This window comes from Dasypus novemcinctus, chromosome 26, assembly GCF_030445035.2.
Source record: "Dasypus novemcinctus isolate mDasNov1 chromosome 26, mDasNov1.1.hap2, whole genome shotgun sequence".
Taxonomy (NCBI): domain Eukaryota; kingdom Metazoa; phylum Chordata; class Mammalia; order Cingulata; family Dasypodidae; genus Dasypus; species Dasypus novemcinctus.
The window spans coordinates 52564873-52588579 of record NC_080698.1 but is presented as its reverse complement, the minus strand read 5'-3'; the positions used below and the strand labels follow the sequence as shown (position 1 = coordinate 52588579).

Below are 23707 nucleotides of genomic sequence, written 5' to 3'. Positions count from 1 at the left end.
CTCCCAGTGGAGGGCGGAGACTTCCAGCCGCTCCTCTTCCCTCTTCTCTCTCCTCCCCCCGGGGGGGGGGGGGCTGGTTTTGGTTGGTTGGTTTTTCGTTTGGTCTGGCAAATACCCCTTCACCTGGAATCCCCTCCCAGGGGTGTGGCCTCTGGAAGGGAGGGGGGGCCCCCCTGGCGTCCACTCCCCATCTCCTGCTCATCCCCCGGACCTGGGCCTGCCCTTCTGTGAAATGGGTGCGATGGCCACACCCGCCTCCCAGGGCTGCGTGTGGATTAGAGGAGCAAACACACGTGTTTAGCGCTGCATCATGCTTCGACAAATGAAAGGGACTCTGCTCACCTCCGCTGAGGACCTACTGGGCGCGAGGCTCTGTGCTCAGTCCCACCCCGCCCTGAAGACAGGGGCTGCCTCGGGTCCTGTGTCCCGCACTGGCAGGCGGGTCCTCCGTAGTCGCTTCGGCCTCTTCTGGCCACTTGTCACCTCTCGAGTGCTCGGCCGAGCTTGGCTGCGAGGACAGATGCGCCCTGAGAGGCACAGGCCTTTCCCGGCCGGCGGGGCCCGGTCGGCTCAATGCGCCCCGCAGGCACCTCCCCTCTGGGGGCTTCGCACTGTGCTGGTCGCTGAAGCCTGCCCTCTCCTCTGCCCAGGCTCCCACTCCTTCCTTCACTTATTCTCCCGAGTGTAGGTGCTCAGGACGCAGTGCTCAAGAGCTGCCAAGGGGCTCTTGCAAGACGGGCAGGCGAGGGCAGTGGTCCAGGCAAGTGCGGGGGGGGGGGGGTTTGGCCGGGGCGGGGGTGGATGCGGGATGGGCAGAGCAGGTGGAGGAGGGAGCAGTCCCCATGGCTCAGAGGACTCGCCCTTCTCCATGAAGCTGTGAGTCCCCCATCACCAGATCTGGACAGACAGATGGCGGGGGGGCCCTAGCTCCTCCGGGCTCACCACCGGCTTGGGCTGGCTCCGCGCCTAGCCCCGAGCCAGCTGACTTCCGCAGCCCAGGATTCAAGGTCCCTCCGGAGAGGCCCTGATTCCCCTGACCCCGGCCCGAGCTGCAGGGGCACGGCCCACCCAGCCTGGCAGAACGACGGCCCCGCCCCAGGCCTCCACTCTTGCTGGCCTCCCTGAAGGCCAGACCCTCCTAAGGCCTCCCCAAATTGCAGCCCCTCTCTCCCCTCCCCTGCACTCCTTCCCCGGCCTTCACGGCTCGCTCGCTCCCCAGCCCGTGGCTCAGTCACCCCGCGGCTCAGTCACCCCGCCTCGGCTGAAGGCCGCCCCCGCCTCTGCACAAGCCGTTTCCTCTGCCTGGAACCTGCTTCCCCCTTCCCTTCCCCCTCAACCCCTCTCGCCTTAGCCAAAGCCTCCCCTTGGTGCAAACCTCAACTCCAGAGTCACTTCCTCAAGCTGGGACAGAGGCATTTGGTTCAGACCTTCAGGCTACAAAACGCCCCGGGCACAGGGCGTTTGGGGCGTTTTCACTTGGCATCTGACCCTTCCGCTCTCGGAGGAAACTCAGCCCCCTTAGGAGATGCGGAGACCTGAGGGCGCTCCATCGCTTCTCTCCTCTTGCTTCAGTCTCCCCATCTATAAAATGGGCACAATGACCCTGAACTCTAAAGAGAGAGCCAAAGTACCCAGAAAGGGATTGCAGGAAGGAGCTCCCGGGGCCAGCGGAGAAGGGCACGGATGGTACCCGAGGAACGCAAGGGAGGACACACGCCCGAGTGGCCCACATCTGGCTGGGCTGGGGCTGGTGGCAGGGAAACTACCGGAAGGTCCAACGGGCACCAGTTGGCAAGGGGACCTCCGTGAAGAAGCCAGGGGTGGACGAATCCCTGCTGGAACCCTGGCCCTCCTCATCCCTGACCAGCCCCAGGGCCGAGCCGAGGAGGGCTTTAACGCGTCTCCAGAGAGCCGGGCCGGGGGCGGTGGCTCTCTGTGGGCCGCTGAGTATTCTCTGTAAGAGGAAGGATCCACACGTTCCCAGCACAGCCTCTCAGGTGCAGGGAGGAAGGGAAAAGAGAGGGAGACGGGAGCCCCAGAGCGGCAGCTTTTGAGTCCCAAGTCGCCCCCCTCCTGCTCAGTCGGGGCCTGTGTGGCAAACGGTCTCCGAGGACCTGCTCATTTAAATAAGGACAAAGAATGGCACACCCTCCACCTTCATTTAAAAACAGTCATATCCCCCACACCGGCTCGGCACTCTCTAGGTGCGGGTGCCCAGCCCAAAACTCTGCTTTTGAATCCTCGCTGCAACTGGAAGAGAGACGTTCGACTCTTTTTATCTCCATTTTACAGAGGAGGAAACCGAGGCGCAGAGACTTGATCATAGTACCCAAGGCCACACAGCTGGGACCCATTAAAGCCAGGATCCCCGGAGGCTTCACCTGGATTCACGCCACATCTCACTTCACCCTCAGGTGGGGGAAGGCAAGGAGGAAGGGCTACTTGTGCTTGTTTTACCCACCCCCCCTACCCTCCCTACCCTCCCCCCAAAGAAGATTCCAAGGCTCAGAGAGCCTGGGCCACCCGCCCAAGAGGACAGAGTGGAGTGCGCGCCCTGTTGGGTGGGGACCTGGCAATTCAGGGAGCCCCCAGTTCCCGCCCTTGAGCCAGGTGGATCGCACGTGGTGGGGGTTGGCTGCTGGCCTTAGGGACGAGGTGGGGAGCCGGGGTCGCGGTGAGGGCTCTATCTCTTTCCTGGAGGCTGAAGACGGTCTACGGTCCCCTACGCCCCAGGCTTTGGGTGGGGGTGTGGGGAGAGGAGGTTTCCCTGCCCAGCCAGGCGCGCGAACGCGGGAGCAGTCGCCGCGAGGGCTGAGGGTGTGCGCGCGCGCTCGGCGTGCCCGGGCTCTTTGTGTGTCCGAGCCAGTGCGCGCGTGCGTGCATGTGAGTGTGCGTCGGCGTGTGTGTAGTGTGTGTGTATGTATGTGTGTGAGTCCGAGCTGGGGGGCGGGGCGGGGCGCCCGGGCCCGCCCCCGGCCCCGCCCCGGCCCCCGCCCCGCCCCCGGCCCGGCCGAGCTGGTATTTTTCCACCCAGCAGGATGGGTGATGCTGAGAGCCGCCTGCTCAGACAACAGATACGGGAGGTCAGGAAGAAGCCGCTTATAAATTACCGCTTCCTCCGCGCCGCCGCCAGCCCCGAGCTTCGGCCAGCGGCCACAGCCCGGATCCTTTCCCAGCGCCCGGCCCGGAGAACGGTGAGCCCCGAGGCCGAGCCGACCGGGAGCGCGGACGCCGCGGGCCGGAGCTCCAGCGCGCGGGCAGCCCCCGGCCACGGGGACCGAGCGCGGCGGAGCGCAGCGCGGGCAGCTCCGCGGCCGCGCCGGGTACCCGGAGAGAGAGAGGGAGCCCTACCGGGGCGCGGGGCCGGGGCGCGGGGAGCCGGGGCGCGGGGAGCCGGGCGCGCGGGGCAGCGCAGCCCGGCGGTGCAGAGCCGCCTCCCCGTCCCCGCGCCGCGAGCCTCCTGCCTTGCAGCCAGTGCAGGTCTCCTGCCTGCCGCACGCCCCCCCGTTCCGTCTCCCCTCTCACCACCCGGGGAGGGACGGAGGGTCGCGGGCTCCGTCCCGCTGGCGGAGCTGGTATTGTTTCCCGGGCTTCCAGGGCTCGGGCTTGCAGGGCAGGCGGCAGGTGTGTGTGTGTCGGCGTCCCTGTGTGTGTGTGAGTGTGGCTGTCTCTCCATGTCCCAGCATTGTGCGCTCCTGCGTTCCAGTGTATGTGTGCTCTTTGCCCGGAACTATGTCCCTGTGTCCAGGTGTGTCCCACGCGATTCGCGATACCTGAGTGTAGCTCAGAGGCGGCTTCGGATGTGTGCACTTGTGTGTCGCGGTGTGGGTCTGTGTGAACCTGTGTGTGATGGGGTGTCCCTGAGTATGGCTGTGTCTCCGGGTCCCTGGCTGTGGCTGTACCCGAGGGAGTGTCCCCTGGTGCCGGGAAGGCTGAGGGTCAGAGCTGGTTCTCCAGGGCACAACTGGCATCAAGTGGGAGAACTGACAGGGCAGCATCTCTCCAACGATGTGTGGCGTGCAGGTGGCAGTGCCAGCTGCCAGCAGTCCCGTGCTTTGGGACCCAGGTTCGGAGGGACCCGAGGCTTGGAGGATGCGCCCCCCGGGGGGCAGGTGGGCAGAGCCAGCGGGACACAGCCTCCTGCAGACTTGTCCTCCTTCCCTCTGCGGGTTCCCCTTTTGGCTGGGAGGTTCTGTTCCCCCTTCCACCCGGGAAGCCATTGCCAGTGACTTCCAGGGAGCTCCCCTTGCCGCCCGGGTGGGGGGTGGGCACATCCCCAAATCCAGACTTCAGCCTGGATTAGGGGAGGGGGAGGGAGGCATGCGTGTGGCCTTCCTGGGCACGCGGAGGGAGGCGGGTGCTGGGCAGAGCCACCCGCCTGGCTATTTTGGTCACCACCCGGCCCTTGCCAGACCCCGGCCTCCCCCCAGGACCAGCCCCAAAGGCTTGGGAGGCAGCCCGGCCCCCATCGCCCGGCCCGGGGAAATAAATCGGCCAGTAGCCGCCCAGAGGCTTGAAGAGGGGTCTGCGGACCGAGGTTTAGTGGTGCGTGATCCGTGTGGACTTTGGGAAATTGGCCCCCGCTTTGGCACTGCTGATGTTCAAATAAATGTCACGGAGAAGATCTTTTTTAAATTTCTTTTTAGTTTTTTTTTTTTTGTTGGCTGGAAGGGAGGGGATCTCGCCCAGAGCCTCCCAGCCAGAAGGAGTTTATTTTTATGAGAGCCAGAGAGCGGTGAGTGCTTAGCAACCGCCTGCCTCCTTCCACCGTGGAGCGGGTGATCCAGGGGTGGGGGTGGGCACGAAGGGGTGGGGGTGGAGGGGAGGGAGGGATTTCATGGAGAGGGTGCTGGTGGGGAGAGAGGGAGGAATTGCGAGCCCTGAGTGAGAACCTACCGGACGGTGGGATTGGCCGGGTGATTTTGGAAGGCTTAGGCCGGGCTCAGCTGCCGGCTAACCTTGGGCAACCACTTCTTGGCCTCAGTTTCCCCCTCTGCCAAATGGGCAGGGCAGACTCTGGTTGTGGGGTACGCAGGGCCCGCAAGGCAGGAGCTTGTCGACTTGTGTCCCTCTGCCTCAGTTGGCCGGTGACCTTGGCAGCGTCCTCCGGGCTCCGGCTTTCATCTCTGGTCTGCGAGGACACCAGCGGCCAGCTCGTGCGTCCTTGAGGGGAATGAGGGAGATGAGGCCGCATAAGCCGGCGGTAAGCTGCGAGGCTGGGCTTGGCCCCCGAGCTGCTGATTAGAAGGCGTCACGAGGACCTGGGTGGCAAGGGCCCAGGTGCGCTGGGCGCCTCTGTCCTTCGGGGCTACCCTTGTGTGGGTCCGTGGCAGCACCGCAGGCCACCCCCTTGCCCCACGTCCCACACCTCCATCACCCAGCGGTGACTGGGTTGCACCTGCTTTGTAAAGTCTGGACGTCCTGGTGGCTAGTGCCCATTTTACAGATGGGCAAACTGAGAGCCACTGAGGGCACTTGACCTTGATCGTACAGTAGCAAGATTGGGCCTCGAAAGGCTTTCCGTCGATCGGCTGAGTTTTGGCTCCATGGGACTTCGGTCACTGGTGGGACTTGGGATTGGGCCAGGGTCTGGGGAAAACAAGGAGCAAAGGGGCTGCTGTCCTCAGGGCTGGAGGTCGAGCCCGTGGAGCCCGTTGGCTCTTGCACCCTAACCCTCGCCTTGGTTCTCCCTGCTGTGTCTTCTCCAGGAGCGCTGCGTCTGCCCTGGCACACCCCTCCAGCCTCCCGCCCTAACCTCGCAGGCTTCAGCACCTGTCCCCCCCGCCCAACCAACACGTAGTTGGGGTTCTGGCGACCTTATTTTTTTAACCCCAACTTGTCTACCTGTCTGTCTGTCAAAGGATGTGGGAGCTGTACTTCTCTGAAACTCTTTACGAAGGTCCCGGAATGAGGCGATGCTGGCGGGTCACCGAACACATTCCTCTCTATAGCAGAGAGCCGAGAAATAAATCACCAGGACCGTTGGGATCGCGGCGCAGCCGTGGCAAGGGGGGCTGGGAAGTAGGGGCTGGCCTGGAGCCCCGGGGTCGCCCCCAGCAGGCGCGGGCTGATCAGCCCTGTGAAGGTCAGAAGCAAGAGTCCGATTCTTTGGGGCTGCGTGTCGCTCCTCCGCCTTTGCCAGCTTGTCTTGGCCAGAGCGTGTGTTGGGATTTACGGGCTCTGGGGTGGAGCCGTGGATGTAGAAATGCACAGAGCTGCCTGCAAGCGAGGACGAGAGCTCTCTTTTAACGTGTCCCGTGTAGTCGGTTCATAAACCCTGGCTAAGGTCAGTCCTGGCCAGGCACTGGATTCTGGGTAGAATGTTGGCTTTCGAGGATATCGCTCTCACAGCTCCAAGAGAGATAGGGCAGTGTGGCAGCTGTCCACGGGGTGCTATGGAAAGAATCAAGGGGTAACTGAATGTGCCCCGACGGCAGGGTGGTAGCAGGAAACTCTGCTCGGAGAGGTGACATCAGAGTTGTCATTTTCTGTGGGTGCAAAGACGGGATGGACTGGCCTTCCAGGCAGGGGGCCTTGCAGGTGCAAAGGCTCGGGCACAAAATAGCCAAACCCGTTTCTAGAACAGGTCCCCAGGGTCCCACCGGGGCTGGAATTTGCAGGAACCAGATGGCCAGGAGCCTTGAATGCTGGGTAAATGGGCTTGGGCTTTATTCTGAGGGCGGCAGGGATTTGCAATAGGATCAGACTGCGCTTGGGGACAGTCGTGGGGAAGCCAGACACACCTGCAGGCCAAGAGAGCCCCCGACGGAAGGAGCTCAGGACACAGAGGGTGGCTGGGCCCCTGCTGGGCAGGGCATGAAGCATTTTCCATGCCGGTGAGTCTTGCCCTGAGCTCTTTTCTGTAAGTACAGGGTGACGGCCTGGACATGCTGTTAGCAGGTGTAATGCATAGGCCATTAATTCTCTGGCCTTGGCCTCGCCAGGAGCGCGCAGCTCAGCGCCTTTAGGGTGAGTTATCTCTGGCTGGTTTCCCTTCCCACCTCTCTGGGTTAGGTGCTTCCTCTGGAAACCTGAGCCGAGGCGGGTGCTAAGGGTGGAGGCTGGGGGGCATAGAGAGAGGCTGTCAGGTGTGTGGTTTGGCCTACCAACTCTCTTGTGAAAAACAACATACGCCCACCACCCGAAACGTGAAAAGGGGCAGGTGGGGAGGGGAGGGGGCACTGGCAGAGTTGGGGGCTGTGTTAGATGGTCAGCCATGGTGGTCCACCGCCCTGGTCAGGCATCAAAATTACCTAGGGGTGGGTTGCTTTTACTGTAACAAGTCCAGGTTTCTGGGCACTAGACATCCCGGTAATTTGTATCTTCTAAAGTTTCTCATGTGCTTTACAAAATTAAAAAAAAAATTTTTAGTGGAGATCTAATTCACATGCGGTGAAATGCAGTGATTCCCTTACAGTTGGCTGAATTTTGACAAGCTTAAGTGTCGGTAAACTATACAACTTTCTAATTCCAGCACCCCAGCCAGTCTTGCGCCCCTCCACTTCCAGAGACAACCGCTCTCTGCCTTTATCACCACACGGTAGTTTTGCCAAGCCTGGAACTCGGTATGGTGGGATTGTCGGGCATGCTGTCCTGCGTCTGGCTCCTCTCCCTCTGCCTCACATTTTTATGAGCAGTTCTCGCTGCTGAGAATATCGATAGTCCCTTTTTATTGCTGAGTAGTATTCCTTGTATGAATATACCACATCTGTTCACCCATTTTCCTGTTGGTGGACATTTGGGTTGTTTCCAGTTTGGGGCTAGAATGCATAAAGCTTTTTACAAACATGCTTGTACAAGTTTGTTTGTTTGTGGAGCTGCTGGGTCATGGGGTAGATGTGTATTTAACTTTATAAGAAACTGCCAAATATGTATTTTTCAATTATAAAAATAATACATCTCAGGCAATATAAAACTGTCTAAATGAAAAAGTGAAGCCCTCTCCTGACCTGCCAAAGCCCCTTTCCCCATTCAGCACATATATCCTTTCAGGTAAAAAAAACAAAAACAAATAATCTAGTCTTCAGTTTGTCCATGACTATATTTGTCTGTCTGTGTATATCTAATCTTTCTCATATCTATCATCATTATCATCATAATCATAAAGACCTTTAAAGCTATACATTTTCCTCTGCTTACAGCTTTAACTGTGTCCCTCAGGTTTCAGTATGGAAGTACACTCCTCTTTTTCTTTTATTACTATCTAGATCAGTTTTCATTTCCTCTTTATTTTGATTTCCTCTTTGACTCGGGTTGTTTTGGATCTGTTCCACAAGCTAGCTGTAGTTCTGTTTTTGTTTTTAACTAAACTGACATTGCACTATTCTTGGTTATGTCACTTGTTCTATTCAAACCACAGCAGACTATTGTGAACCTGCCGTGTGTCAGAACATACAGATCTACCCAGCCTATCTGAGCATCTGCGTTTAGGAACCACTGAGCTAGCCTGGTTTGTCTTAATCACCCCGGAGTACTGCCAGCTCAGTGAAGGAAACACTCCCTCCCGGTGACTTTGAACCTGCCTTGAAGGTGGGCAGAGGAACGGCCTGAACCCAGGGTTCTGAGAAGGGATGGAGCCAGTGTTTGAGCATCTGCTATGGTGTATCTCTCCCTTCCTGCATTTCATCCCTGCACCTGCCGTGTGAGGTAGGGTTGTTACCTCCATTTTATAAGTGAGTGCATTAGGGCTCAGGGAGCAGCCGGCCACAGCCCACACAACTAGGGCAGAGAATTCGAACCGGAGTCCACCTGATGCTGCAGCTCATCCTTGCTTCTGCTACAAATGTTTCTTGATCCCCTACTGTGTGTTGAGCACGGGCACAAGGCTTGGAGGGCAGGGATACATTAAAATGGCCCCTGGGGGAAAGTAGCTCTCAGTTTTCTCTGGCAATAGGGAGAGGAGAAGATCTGTATCTGGAGGAGGTTAATCAACAATCCCAGGGGTTTATGCCAAGGGCCAGCAGATGATCCAGGCTGAGAACGCAGTGGAAGGTCAGGGAGAGCTGCCCAGTGGCGGTGGAATTTGGGAATTTGGGTACTGGAGGGTCTAGAGAAACGGAGAATAAAGCAGAGCCACAGAAGCCATCCACGAGTTGTTCTTGCCCAGTTCACCCCACTACTGCCTCGGGGATTATGTAAAGCTCCCCTTTCCCAGTGGTGAATTTAAGACAGTGTTTTTGCCTCTGCCTCAAATTCCCTTTCACTGCTCTCAAACCTTGATTTTATCACCGTGCGTGGGGAACAGGGTGAGAAGGCAAAGCTGTAGCAATTGGAGCGCTCCCTTAGGGCTTGGCTGTTCCCAGGCCATCCCTAGAATCTGGGTTGGGCATTCCTGGAAAGCAGGGCGGCCTGCTCAGCCAGGCGCGTGGAGCCTGGGTGGTGGGCAGCTCCGGCCATGCTGTGGAATAGCCGTGGCCGTGGTGGGGTGAGGGCTGTTGGCCCCAAGGACAAAGGCTGCCTGCCCGCCAGGGCCCTCCGCCCATAAATGGGAGGCAGGAGAGCTCAGCTCCTGGGCCCTCCCTGGCCCCCTCTGAGCCTCGGCCGCCCCATTAAGTGCAGGGGTTTGACCGCAGCGCTGCTCCCTGGTGCTGGCCCCTTCTGAGCGTCCCGCCTTTTCCAAGGCCTTTTTTTGAGCACAACAAAAGTACTAAATGACCCAAGCCACGTTCCCTTATCCCCCTTCCTAGGAAAGGTCCTTAAAGCAAGGAGGCCAGTGGGCTTGGTCGGGTTTGGGGGTGCAGTGAAGGGCCCAGAAGGGGGCAGTCCCGAGAGCCCTGCTCTCTTGGCCCCACATTCAAGTCTGCACCTGGAGAGAAGGACTGCTCGACCCCCTCGTGGGAACTCTGAGGTCACAGCTCTGAGCAGGCCACTCTCCTGCTCAAAAACCTTCTATGGCTCCCTAGTGCTTTGTGAAATAAAGTCATAACCCCTTAGCCTGGCGTTCGAGGCCCTTTATGATCTGGCTCCTGGCCAGCGTTTACGTCCTCCTGCCACGGCTTCTTTCCTCTCCCCTTGGTGTGTATCTGGTTTCTCCTCCCAGGCTCCCTCGGTCCTGTCCACGCCGTTCCTTCAGCCTGCAAAGGCCTCCTTTCGTTCTCTCATTCCCAGCTCTTTAAAGGCCATCTCAGCGCCACCTGCTCCTTGAACCTTCCCCTGAGCACTTTACCACTGCCTGGCACATCAAAGCCTCAAAGATTACCTGGATTCACATGAACCTGCTGTCTCCCCGTTCTGAGCCCCCATTCCCCTTTCTCTCACCCGAGCTTAGAGCTTCGTGGTCTTACTTTATATCCATCCACTTTGATTTTGGACAATGCGAGAGGAAGAAATGATGTTCCAGCATCCAGCATAGGGCCTGGCATGCAGTAGGTGCTTAGCACACAAATGAAGAGCATGTGACTTCCTCTGTCCCAAAATGAGAGCCTGTACGTTTAATAGCTGGGTTATTCCAGGCTTGGAAATTATATCCACCTATCCACCATCCATCCATCCATCCATCCATCCATCCACCATCCACCCACCCATACATACATACATATATCATTCACCCACCCATCCATCCATCCACCCATCCACCCATCCATCCATCCATACATCATCCATCCATCCATCTGTCATCCACTCATCCACCCATCCATCCACCTGTCCATCCATTCACCATCCATCCATCCACCCACCCATCCATTCATACATACATACATCATTCACCCACCCATCCATCCATCCATCCATCCATCCATACGTCATCCATCCAGCCATCCATCCATCCATCCATCCATCCATCCATACGTCATCCATCCAGCCATCCATCTGTCCATCCATCTGTCATCCACTCATCCACCCATCCATCCACCTGTCCATCCATCCATCCATCCATCCATCATCCACTCACACACTCATCCATCCATCCATACTTAAACCTACATACATCATCCAACCATCCATCTGTCCATACATCTGTTATCCACTCATCCACCCATCCATCCACCTGTCCATCCATCCATCCATCCATCCATCATCCACTCATCCACCCATCCATCCACCTGTCCATCCATCCATCTATCCATCCATCATCCACTCATACACTTATCCATCCATCCACCCACTCATCCAACCATCCATCCATCATTCATCCATCAATCCATTCACCCATCCACCCATCATTTGTTTGTTCTAGGCCCTATTCTAGACCCTGGGGAGTTGATACGTGACAGGAATGATGGGTGTTAAATAAAAAAATGATATGCAAATGAAGGATGAATTATATAATAAGAGCCCTTTTCAAATCTACAGCCCAGTTCCAGGTATCAGGACACCATGGTTTGGATGCCCCTGGCCTCTGGCTTGCTGTGTGACCTAGGCAAGTTCACTTCCCTCTCTGGTCCTCAGTTGCCTAATCTGGAAAGGGTGGCCTGGCTCAGCTTCATGTTTAGGGGGAATCCCTGCTGAGTAAAGGAGAGAAGACTCTTCTGTCTGTTGTGGGACTGCACGCCATCGCTGTCACCATGTGGGGCTCTGCCCTGGGGGTCCCCTTTAAGGAGGCAGTTGTCCTCCTGTTTGCTTTTTGAGATGTCTTAGCCCTCAGTCCGAAAGGAGGCGTCCAGATTTGGGGAGTGGAGTTCCGTGGACTCTCTGAACAGAGCAGAGCTATAGCAACAGGCTTTTAGAAAGAAACATTTCCTCTGGGAACAATGTCGGTGTTTCTTCCATCATTTGTAAGACATAAATTAGAACAGACCTGAAAAGAAAAGGAAAGAAAAGAAACAGAAAGGAAAGAGGAAAAAGAAAAGCTCAAACCCGTCAGCCCCTCTCTGCAGATCCTGAGCAGAGTTTATTTATTTCCTTGCCTTCCTCTTTTCACCAGGGGAAGGCGGGCTTGTTTTAAAAGTATGATGTCCCAGACCTGAGAAACTGTAGCCGTCACTACAAAATGGCTTTCCAGGGGCTGCTTTGGTCCACAGGTGTGTTTTGTGTTGTCCACGTGGGGGTTTATAAACAGGAGCCAGTGTTTTTTAAACGGGAAGGTTTTTCTGTTTTTGGTGTTTCGGCATATGCATCGGTCATCTGGTTTCTCGGGGCATGAAGATGTAGCAGCCCTGAGCGCCCCCTTCCCATGCAGCCGCTGTTGGGGTCCTGGGGACGAGCCTGGGGACGAGCTCTCCAGCGTGGTCCCTGCCCGCGGGCCGTGTCCTCGGGTGTGCCATGGCCTGGCCCTGTAATTACTGCCATGTGCGCCCCTTGGCAGGTGGCGCGGTGGCCCTAGAAAGGACACAGCCCTGGGAGTCAGGAGACCTGAGCTCTGTCCCTGCCCCTTTCCCTATTACCGTCTCCCCTCAGGACAAGCCACACGCCCCTGCTGACCTTCAGTTAGTTATTCTGTTTGTGAAGCGGGCGTCAGGGAAAGAACCCTGCCTCGGCCCCGCCAGCCTCCTCCCTGCTCTTCAAACACGCCAGGGCTCCTGCCTCAGGGCCTTTGCGCCGGCTCTGCCCTCTGCCTGGCACACCCTGTCGTTCAGGCGGTGTCTGCCATGTCCGCTCTCACCCCGCTTTGATCTGGGGGACCCTGGCAGTGGCCAGGCGGGTGACCGAAGGACCAGCCCTAGGACAGATGTGGAGCCCCGCCTGCTGTTCCTTCATTCGGCAGAGCTCGGGGCACCCGGCCACAGAATGGTCTGGGGGCTTCTCCACTGTGCTCTAGCTCGGCAGCGCAGCCGGTGGGAGGCAGCCTCTCGTTCTGTTCCGATGCTGAGGGTGAGCTGAATGTTTGGATTTGCTTTCGGCGCAGCCTCCATCGCTCTCATGGGGTGGGGGGTGAAGGGGGTGAAATCCAGGCCACCCCCCCTCCACGAGAAGCGCCTCGGGGAGCTCACGGCACCCCTGCGGAAGGCCGGAGGGCATCTCCTGTCCCCTGCTGTGGGGGTCTCACCCCCCCGGGGCCAGGGCCTGCGCCAGCTCCTGCTCGGAACCTCCGCGGGGCTGGCTCGGAAGCCGGGACCCTCGCCTCAGAGGCAGCAGGCGCCTCCGGAGGCCCCCAGCCCCAGAGCTGGCCGGGGATTTTCGCTTTGCTTTGTTCCCTTGGCGGGCCTGGCCGAGCCCGGGACTTGAGCCTGATGGTGGGTAACTGAAGCCTCGCTCCCTGCCCCTCTCCCAGCCGCAGAGGGGCTGGCGGACAGTTGGGAGGCTGCGAGACACCAGGGAATGTTTTGTGCCTCCCCCAGCCTTTCATGACCCCTGACCTCTGCTTGTCAGGACCCCAGGCCTGGCAGCCCCAGGCATTGTTTCCTTACACCTTATCTCCTCTTGGGAAGCCGGAACAACCACCATAAGAATAATGACAGATACCAGAGATCCTCTGACTCAGAGAAATGTAGGATCCGCAGGGAACCTAGTTCGGATGCTCCTTGCAGTGCTTCAGGTCTACGGTGGGGCCTGAGTGTCTGTTTCTAACCAACTCCCAGATGAAGCTGGAGAGCCTGCATGGAGGGAAGGAGATGAAACAGATACTGATGTCTTCTGTGCCTTATGAGCCCGCCCCCTTGCTTCTTAGCATCCTCTTGAATCCTCGTGAAAGACGCCACTGTTGTCACCTTGCAGATAAAAAACCCAGGCCCCAGAGAGGGCAAGTAACTCGCCCAGGGTCACACAGCTGCGTGGCTTGAGCCAGGCCCTCTGGGCCAGGGCTACCTTGGAAAGGATGCTGGTGGGGGAGCCGCTTTCTACTGAAACGTTGTCTGTGGTCCAAAAGCCACAGGAGGCTTTTCAAGGCAGCCAAGTCCGATGTAAATCAGGGGAGATCCCCGGCAGCCAGGCCGTGCTGACAGCGGGGCGGCCACAGGGCAGCGTCGGGGACACGGCCTGCCGCGGGAGCGGGCGCTGGCGCACCGCCCGTGGGGGGGCGCTGTCGGGGGGTGTCCATGCCTCCTGCAAGACCAGCACGGAGCCTTCTGGAGGCCAAGGAGGCACCGAGCCCTCCGACAGCCTCCCCTGCCGTGGACGAGTCCCGGGGTAGAGGGCTGGGAGGGCAAGGGGGTGGATGGGTGGGTGGGGACCCGGCGCCTTCGTGGTTTAAAGACACAGTCATCCCTGCAACCACACGCGTGGCTTTCCTTCATGGGGGTCTGCTTTGAGGACCCGGGGGCTCTGGCCTCCCCGCCTGGCCTGGGGATTTATTTTTGCACTGGGCACCTGCCGTCAGGAGCTGGAAGAAGGGGACAGAAACGCGGTGTCCCTGGGGAGCTGGTGAGAAAAGCAGACTCCCAGGCCCCAGCCCAAGAGGTGGACTATTTAAAAAGACAGAGGGGACTCCGGGTCAGCCGCTCGCGGGGACCGCGCGGCTCGGCGTGAGACAGGTGTCCTTGGCGTGGCCATGCTCGGCACGCACACGTGGGCTCCAGCTTGCGCGGTGCCCGCGCCGGCCTGGTGCTGGGGTTCCCGGGGCCTCCCACGTCCCCCCATCGAGGTTCGCCTGGTCCCCGTGATCACCGCGGGCCGTTGGTCAAAGGCCTGGGTGCGGGGGCGGGGGGGGGGCGCTGTCCGTGCACGGGGGTGTGGGCAGGCGCACGTGTGCCAGCCCAGTGTCTCCGGGAGGCTGTGTCTCCGAGCACGTGTGTGTCCCGCCGAGCATGCCTCTGCGTGTGAGCGTGCACACGCGCGTGAGTCAGGTCATGCCCCGCAGCACGTGTCGCGTCTTGTGGCTGCACGTGGGAAGAGGATGTGGCGTCCCGTGCACGGTCAGACTCTAACCGAATCTTCTTGTCTTCTCCCCTTTGCTTCCCCTCTTGGCGCTAGGTCCGCAACAGCAGGCCTTTCTGAGGAGACTCCAAAACGTGAGTGACACGCTGACCTCTCCTGCGGCCTCGGTGTCAGGGACTCGGTTTCCCCTCCTGGCCCTAGGAGGAGAGGATAGACTCCCCCCCTCCTTCCCTCCCCCGAAGCCCCAGGCCTCATCCCTACGTCACCGCCGGGTAGGGGTCCCGTGGTCGGGGCTGACCACCTGGGCCCGGCCGGCCTGTGCCAACTTGGCGGCCTGGCCGGAAGGACCGAGCACTGGTTTAGGAGTCCTCGCCTGGATTCCATCCTGTCTTTGCCACAGAATGAGCTGGGGCAAGTCCTCTGCACTCTTCTCAGCCTGCGTTCTGTGTTTGCAGACGGTGGGAAGCAAGGCCTTTTGTCCCCCCTGCTTTGTCCCAGACAGGGTTTAGCGCAGCCCCCCCGGGGCGGCGATGGGGTCCTCTCCGGGCTGATTCTGAGGATGAGGGGTCAGACACAAGCGGAAGGGAGAGCTTGGCTCCTGGCACAGGCAAGGTGGACCCAGAATCAGGGCTTCTGTCACCCGTGTATTTTTGTAAAAGTTTTTACTAAAAAAAAATTGAAAACCTTCAGAAAAGTTGCAAGAATATTACAGTGAATTTTTGAATATTCTTCCCTTAAGACTATCCCTATTGCTGACATTTGCCACACTTGCTTTACCTCTCTCTATATATAATATATGCTATCAAAATAGTCACAGTATTATTCTTTCTGCCTAATCATTGGGGTGTGAGCTACAGATGCCCCTTCACCCCCAATCCTTCAGTGTGTATTTCGTAAGAACAAGGCCATTCTCTTATACAACCAAGCACAGTTATCAACCCTAGGACATTTAACATTGACACAATTCTGTTATCTAATCTACAGTGAGTGGCATTCTGCTGATTGTCTGAATAGCTACGGCAACTTTTTTTCTTCTTCTTCTAGTTTCTATTCAGGATCACAGCAGCGTCTCTCAAAGGGGGTTTGCGGGGCAGGGACCTGACGGGGCCACTTTCCTGCAGGTGCCTTGCTCACCCTGATTGGGCACGTGGATTACTCTAGGGGCTTCCAAAGTCTTGCATCAGGACGTTCAGTGAGCAACGCGCTCTGTGACAGGATCCGTGCAAGGGCCTGAAAGCGAAACCAAAGCTGCCCCCGTGATAAACCCCCGTCTGCCCTCCCCGGTGTTTCGTTCTGTTCCACAAAAATGAGAGTTCTGACCCTCTAACTGATTCCCTGCCTCGCCGGTGGGCTCTGCTCTGGGATTTGAAAGCCCTGGCTTCCTGGATAGAATTCTTGGCAGGGAAGGTAGAGGCCCGGCTTGATGGCCTGGCTCGCGGGGACGCCCCCTGGCCCTCCAGGCCCCCCATCCCAGCCGCCCTCCAGGAGCAGCCCCAGGTCCCCTGGCCCTGTGCAGGGGTCGATCCCGGGGAATCAGACGGGCGCGTCCCACCCCGTCTTCAGCGCCTCCCTGACCAGCTGCCGGGGGCGTGCAGAAGTGGCCCCCACTCCAGCCTTCAGTCACCGTCATAACCACAGTAAGGGCCAGTGATAGTGCCAGCCTTCACTGCCTCTGTACCTGCGGGCTCGCCTGGTGCTAAGAGGCTCAGGTGGAGCGGCCATTTTATCCCGCATCAGCACCTTATGAGGTGGGTGCGCTTTTTCCTTTTTGTGGATGGACTAATTGAGCACTTACTGGGTATCAGACACCGCTAAGCACTTTATGCACTCATGCAGTCCTCACAATAGGCCTGTGAGGGGTGGGCACTATACTTCCATTGTAGAGCTGGGGAAACTGAGGCTGAGAGAGGTGAATCAACTTCCCCCCAAGGTCGCATAGTCAGGAAGGATCTGAACCCCAGGTGCTCCCACTGTCTGGCACTGGTTTCCTCGCCTCTCCTCCAGCCCCCCCGGCCCCTGCCCCCAAGCCTGGCGCAGTCTCTCTCCAGGTCCAGCCCCTTCTCGAGACCTGGCTCCTGGTTAATGAGTAGCAGAGGCCCGGCCTGTTGCTGCGAGGCCAAACTGGGAGTTCTGCTTCCAGATAAGGAGAGTCTTGTGCAAGGCACCCCAGCCCCCACCCGGCTGACAGCTTTATAGGCAATAAACAGATCGAGGCTGGCCTCTGTTCCTCTTTTTCAGGGCTTGCTGATTGTCTGTACTTGTGTGGGGGAGCTGGTTTACAGAGGAGGCAGCTAAGGGCCGATGGGCTGGTTTGCTGCCTCCTCCAAGCAGCCTTCTTGGGTTTTTCTTTCTGAAAGGGCTCCCCGACATGGCAGGCAGTGGGTATCTTTAGAGGAACAGCGTGGAAGAACGGAGGCTTTTACCACTCTGAAGTCTAAGGACGACGGGCATGCGTCCATCCCCACTGGGGCCTCGGACCTCTGGATGTCTGTTGGTGGTTTAGTGGTATCTGAGTTAGTATTTATGAGCCAGCCAAAAAAAGTATCCCTGACAGGGACAGTCCACGGAGTGGAAAGCCCGTGGAGCTGGGGAGTTGGACAGTTTCAGGTTCAGATCTGGCTGCACCCTGTGCCAGCTGTGTGACCTCAAGGGGAGTCACTTAACCTCTCTGAGCCTCAGCTTCCCCATCTGTAAAATGGAACAGCAGGAGAAAGCGAGCATGCAGGAGGAAGCGAGCACGGCACCAGAGGCAACCTCACCATCTTGTGATCACGGTGGGATAGGCGTGTGTGTTTTACTTTTTATTTAGAAATACTTTCGAACTTACAGGACAGTCGCAAAATTACTACAAAACCCATTCAGAGAACTCACAATATACTCCTTACCCAGATGCTCGATTGACTTGACTTCTTGTCTGTTTACCCTAATTATAAAAGTAATACTTTTTTTTTTCTTCTTAATAAAAGTAATACAGTTTTAATACTGAAAAATTCAGAAAGCACAGAAAAGCCAAACAAAGAAAATAAACTACATCTTTATTCCTACCTCCTAGAAATAACCCAGATGTGCTCCAGTAGTGCGTTCATAAATGTCTCGGTAAATACGAATCGTTTTACTTTTTCTTTGCAAATTGCACTCCCCGAGTGTAAGTTTGGGAGCCTGCTTTCCACCCACGTTTTCTGAGTCAGAGGTGGGCCAACTTTTCTGAAAGGGCCAGACAGTGTATATTTTGGGCTTGCCATGTGGTCCTGAGTCTAACTGGTCTCAGCTCTGCTTCTGTAGCAACGATGCAACCCTCGACGATATGTAAATGAATGGATGTGGCTGTGTGCCAGTAATACTTCATTTACAAAAACAAGCCCCTGGATTTAGCCCTGGGGGCCACAGTTTGCGCGTCCTAATTTTGAATGGCTACATAAAAGTGGAGTGTTCCCATAAATCATCATTTATTTAAAGATTCCCCTAGGGAGGGGAGTCTGGCGGTTCATGATTTCCCTTTCTTGCAAAACCACTTTGCACCAACATCTTTGCGTGGGCATCTTGTTTGTTTGGTCAAGAGATTGGAATTGCCAGGCTCGAGGAGGTGAGATTCTGGACCCATGTTGACAAATCATTGACCCTCCGGATTTTCATGTAGACTTTTCTGTCCTCATTGGCAGCTCGCAGAGCCATCCAGAGCGCGTGGGGGCAGCTCCCTGGGGAGCCCCCTGCCTTCAGGAAGCGGGGATTTAAAACAACGGTCCCCGAGAAGCCGCTCCCAGTTCTCCAGTCTCCCTCAATGGGGGATGTTAAGAAAAACCAGTGAGCGAAAAGCAGCGGTGACTCCTGGGCCAGGCTGGGCCCCCGAAGAGCCGTGTACGTTTTGCTGTGTCCCGATTGCATGACCTTGGGCAAGTCACCTCTCCTACCCGCGCCTCCGCTGCCCGGTCCGTAAAACGGGAACCTCGCTGCTGCCCGCGTTAACCAGCAGCTGCTGGTGCCAATATTTCTTATTAACGTTTCTCAGGAATACTGGTCTACAAAAGGGCTTAGAGGGGTGATTTAGTCACATTTCACAGTTGAGACAGTCAGTGAAAACTCTCACTCCAAACGAGGCCAAACTAGAGAGCCTGCAAAGGAAAGCCGCGGAAGTTCTCTGTGGTGGCTGCCCTGAAGCCACGTCTCTGAGCTGCTCTGGGCTGTCGGATCCCGGCAAGGCCCAGCCTGGAAGCCGCCTGGCTGAGGAACGGGCCTGCGGGCATGTTTCCAGGGAGAAGCACCGCGCCACCTTCTCAAGGTCATGGGGTCGGAGACCTTTTGTTTTCCCTTTGGCCTTTCCAGTCTGGCGTGGTTGGAGAAATTCACCCCTGTCCAGCCCCCTTCCAGCCCTGCTGAGTGGGGAAGGCCCGGTTGAGGATAATTTGCTGTCAGGGGAAGTTTGGGGAAAACCTCTAAGTAACTGAAAACTGAGAGTGAAAGTCTGATCATTCGGTCATCAAAAGGTTATGGACTTTTGCAGTAGCACAGGCGCTAGCTGGGTCTTGGGGACCCCGAGATGAGCAGAAAACTTTCTGCTAGAAGTTGTAGGTGGGGACTCAGGAAGATGCTTTGGACATACAGAGTTCAAAAAACTTTCCCAGAGGCCTGGAATGACCGAGAAGTGAGCTCGGTGGGACACGAGGTGGGAAAGACCTCACCGGAAGAGGGAACAGCAGGTGCAAAGGCCCTGTGGGCAGAGGGTGAACGTGGAGCAGGGGCCTTGGGATACCCTAAGGAGCTTGGTTTGGCTTGTGTCCTGTTCCTGGGACATCGGGGAGGGGCCAGGGAGGCTGGACAAGTTGGTAATCTAGGTTGGGGACTCCGAATGCCGTGCTGAGTGGCGAGTCTCCGTCAGTTCACTTGGGGGAAACATCTTAGAACCAGAGGTTCTCATTTAATGGTCCCGAGCGCCCCTTGTAGATGGTGGCCGTCTCCTAGTTGTTTTGACAACTGGCGTCTGCTCGAGAAAACAGACAAACCCAGCCCTCACCCAAACACGGCTGCAGGAGAATCGCGGGCACAGCGCCGTCCCACGGGGAGAGCCACTCTAATGAGATTTCTAACCTAGTTTTGCTGATTCCCGTGGTTTGGGGAGTGCGTGAAATGCCTCGGGAGGGCTCCGTTCTGAGGCGGCTTTGTTTGACACGGAACACCGGATGCAGGGGCTGTTTCCCTGGTGTGTGGATCTCGAGTCCCGGTGTTTCCGTTTCTCCCTCTCTCGGCGTTTGGCTTGAAGCTCAGAAGGGTGTTTTTTGAACAACTGCGTGAAATAAGCACGGGCCGATATTTCTCAGGCAGGGTGTTCTCCTGAGAGCGGGAGGAGTTGGGCGGGTCCTTGTGCTTCCCTGGTGTGATGTGAGGTGGCCCATTTTACACATGATGCAAACTGAGGCCCCGAGGGGGGAGTGACATTCCTGAGGCCACCGCCACTGCAGGCAAGTGGCAGAGTTAGGATCCGACCAGAACCTTCCGTGGCGCACCGTGTGGGCGGAGGTGGAGCCAGGCGGGGCCCGCTCGAGTCTCGCTGGGAGGGCCCTGCTGGGGGACTTGGAGGGCAGAGCCCGCGAGGCCAGGAGCTCGCCCTTCTCTCTGCCGTTGGCCGAGGAAGAATTATGTAGAACGCGGCCGCCTGGGGGTCAGCGAGAGCGGACCGAGTTCGTTAAAAAGGACGGCGTTCTTGGCTATATATAGTTGTGGCCTAAATCTTACGGTGTCCTTGCCCCCAAAGAGGGCGCAGCCGGCCTTTTCAGCTCGCCCGGGCCGTCCTCGGGGCGATGCGTTAAGCCGATTAAGTCCTGGGCGGCGGGGAGGTGGGGGGGCGGGAGGGCAGCGAGGGGCCAGGGTCGAGGGGACCGGGTAAGGGGCAGGGAGGCAGGGGGCAGTGACATTTCCAGCAATCGTGGGGGCTGGGAGAGGAGCCGCCCGCTTCCGGCCTTGCCCTCGTCCCCGCAGCGAGGGTGGCCTCCTCCGAGATGGGGGCCTCCGGGTGGCACCGGCCCGGCGGGACTTCCGAATGGCGGAGAGCTTGACCCTGGTGGGAGGAGCCCGTCGTTAGGAAGCGCGGCGGGTGGACGTGCCGCTCACCGCTTAGGGGCTGCACCTCAAGGGGGCAAACCCGGCAAGGCACTTAGCACAGGCCGCCTCCCTGCCGGGTGCCTGGTGCCGGCGAGCATTCGCTGCCACCATTATTTGCTGTGGCCGGGGCTTGCTGTCCCCTTGTGTCCGAAGATACCTGGGTTCTAATCCTCTCTGGCTGATTAACAAAATGACACCCCCACCCTGCACCTCCTGCCGACCTCAGTTTCCTCCTGTGTCAGGTGCAGGGATGAGGCTTGACGAGATTCCCCAGAGCCCTGTGGGTTAAGGGCCCTTGACCGTGGATCCTCTCTATCCCTCCCTGGCTGTGCAACCTTATTCAAGTCGCTTAACATCTCTGAGCCACAGTTGCTCATCCGTGAAGTGAACTGCGATCCCTCAGGTTAGTAAGGACCAGGTAAAAGGACCGGTGCCAAGAACAGAGCCTGCACGCTGGGGGATTTTGCCTGTATTTACATCAGTTGGGGGATTTTGCATACACTGAAAACATTTTCAGGAATGTGTGACCATGCTACAAAGCCTCCTTGTCTTCGGACTAATTGGGAAAGCATGAGCAGTCATCATCAGTGAAAAGCAATTTAAGGAATTATGGGAAGTATTTTGTGTGATTGAAAAAATTAGCTACTATTATAAAAAGTGCTCAGCATATTGCCAGGCACATCGTGGTAGCTGCTGTCACCAGCATACTCCCCCCTCCACCATCATCATCATTTCAAGAATCTACTAGAAGAACAGAGGGTTGCTGTGGCAGCGATAACTGGGCCACCCCTCATCCCAGCCCTGCCTGCCATCTGTGACCTGTGGAAGAAGAAACAAGGATGACCGCTGAGGAACAAGATGGGCAAGGCTGTGTTCCGGGAAGGCTTCCTGGAGGAGAGGGCCTCTGAGTTTGGAGAACGGCAGGGATGTGTGTTGCAGGGCCTGGGAATAGCCTGTGAAAATGCACCAGCCGTGGAAAGTCCAGGGCCTCCCAGGCAACTGCGTGTGGAGATGACGAGTCGAGTTCTGCGATGACGGTACCCCCGTCTAGCTAGTTCTGCTAAGGGCCCTTCCTGATTGGCGGCGTCTCCCTGGAGAAGGCCGGGTCCCGGGGTAGAGCCCCCGCCTGCCCCGGGGCTGTGCTGGGAGGGGCGTCCCAGCTGACGGGCTGAGCTGCTGCTTCTGCCCTCTGGCCTCCATTGCACCCCACTTCCCAGGGACTCAGCGTGACTCATGTTCCGCTCGTCTGCTCGGGTCCCCAGCTGCTCAGAGAGGCCTCTGTTCCTTTACAGAACCACCCAGGGCTGCCTTCTGTGACTCCAGGCCTGTGAGGTCAGCGGCAGCTGCGGTTACCAAGGAAACGACGTGTAGGGCGGCTGCCGGGACGGGGAGAATGTGGGAGCCCTTCGGTAATGCCTAGCTCTCGGGGACCTGGGTAGGCGCGCGGTGGCCCGGCTGGTGGCCTGGCGGGATCAGGCCCCCCTCGGAGGCGGCCCGCTTGGTGCAGGGCATGGCGCCCCTGGCTGAGCGCTGCTCGCCCCCGTCACCCACCCCGGGCCCCCGGCCGGAGCTCCTGTCTTCCCACCTCCTTGGTGCACATCCTTGCCTGATGGAGCCCACACAAGGTACGTCTCCAGGTGACGAGCTGTAGGCCGGGCATTCTCTCGGGGTTCAGGACCAAGGTGGGATTCGGGGCTCTGGAGTTCCTGGGCCTGGGGAAGAATTTCCCCAAACAAAGAAGGAGTTGGGCTGACCCTACGAAGTCCCCACAGCGGAAAAGGGGGCTGGGCGCGTGGAGCCCAGAGCTCGCGTCCCACCTGGACAGCCCCCTTCTCCCCCCGGGCCTCGGTCTCCTCACCTGTAAAACAGGGACGGTAGACCAGATGATGGGGCTGAAAGTCATGAGCTAGTCCAGTTTCAAAAAAAAAAAAATTAGATTGAGGCTGGGGACCCCAGTGGCCCGGCTTTTAATTTTGCCACTTGAAGCTATTAAAAAAGAAAGCGACCATTTGCTCTCACCATTCTGTTGTCGAAGTTGGAAGGCAGGGACAGTTGTGACTGAGGCAGGTGTGCTGGCACCTACCGCTGCGGGCCCAGGCCCCTTTTGCATTCTCACTTGACCGCAGGCCGGCGAGGGTTGCATCTCAGATTGGCACAGCTTGGCGTGGGGCCACGTAGGAGGGGCGCTCTTGGAGTGTGGACCGGCCCCCGTAATTGCTGCCGGCTCGAGCTCGCCGAGGTGCAGGCAGCCCCTGTGAGCGCAAACGTGGATAGGTGTTGTACTTAGGCACGAAATTTTATATTCGCTTGCGGTGCACCTGGCGGAATGCTGAGCCGTTTGCCTACATCTGCGCATGTAACCGTCCCAGGGCCCTGTGAGGTTGGTGCCGTGATCGGCCTTGTTTTACAGATGAGGAAACTGAGGCAAGGAGCAATTCAGCGTGCAGCAAAGCCAGGGTTTGCCTGCCGTGGCCGCCTGGCTCGGGAGCTTCCTGGCACGCTCCAGCCTCGCTCTCCCTTATCTGTAAATCCTGGGGATTGGGTTGATGGGTGAAGCCATCCTCCAGTGATGCGCAGGCCAGGGGGTCACGGGCACCCAGGGACCTCCGGCAGAGGTTGGGGTTGAGGGGTCGCAGGATCTGGCTTCTGCAGCAAGGCCCTTGCTCTCCGGAAGGTTTCGTTTCCAGGGGTCTGCAGTCTTGGGCTGCGACGGCAGGAATAGCTGTCCCCCAGCCCCTCCTGCCCTTGCCCGGACCCCCACCAAGCCTGGCACTCGCCCCATCTTCCCGCTTGGCGAGGGCCCAAAGGGTTCCCGACCCTTAGTACGGAGAACTGCGGGCCAGGTCGGGCTGTCTGCTCCCGCACCCCTCTTCCCACCTGCACCCCTCCTCCCCCCTGCCCTTAGGCGGCTCCCCCACTAGAT

The 23707-nt window shown here is 58.0% G+C and overlaps 1 protein-coding gene across 4 annotated transcripts in view; it reads left to right on the top strand.

Annotated features, from left to right (window-relative positions):
- The first annotated feature begins 2980 nt into the window (after positions 1-2980).
- The window catches only part of SLC6A6 (solute carrier family 6 member 6), a 75271-nt gene continuing 54544 nt past the window's right edge, over positions 2981-23707 (top strand). Inside the window, exons 1-2 of one of the 4 annotated variants that reach the window (XM_058288335.2) lie at positions 2981-3194; positions 14788-14825. Coding sequence is in view for 1 of the 4 variants with exons in the window: in XM_058288334.1 (XP_058144317.1) it covers positions 22295-22409 (115 nt within the window). In the remaining 3 variants the exon portion in view is untranslated. Of the gene's footprint in view, positions 3195-14787; positions 14826-22175; positions 22410-23707 lie in introns of those variants that run through there. The other 3 variants (XM_058288336.2, XM_058288337.2, XM_058288334.1) reach the window with 3 other exon arrangements.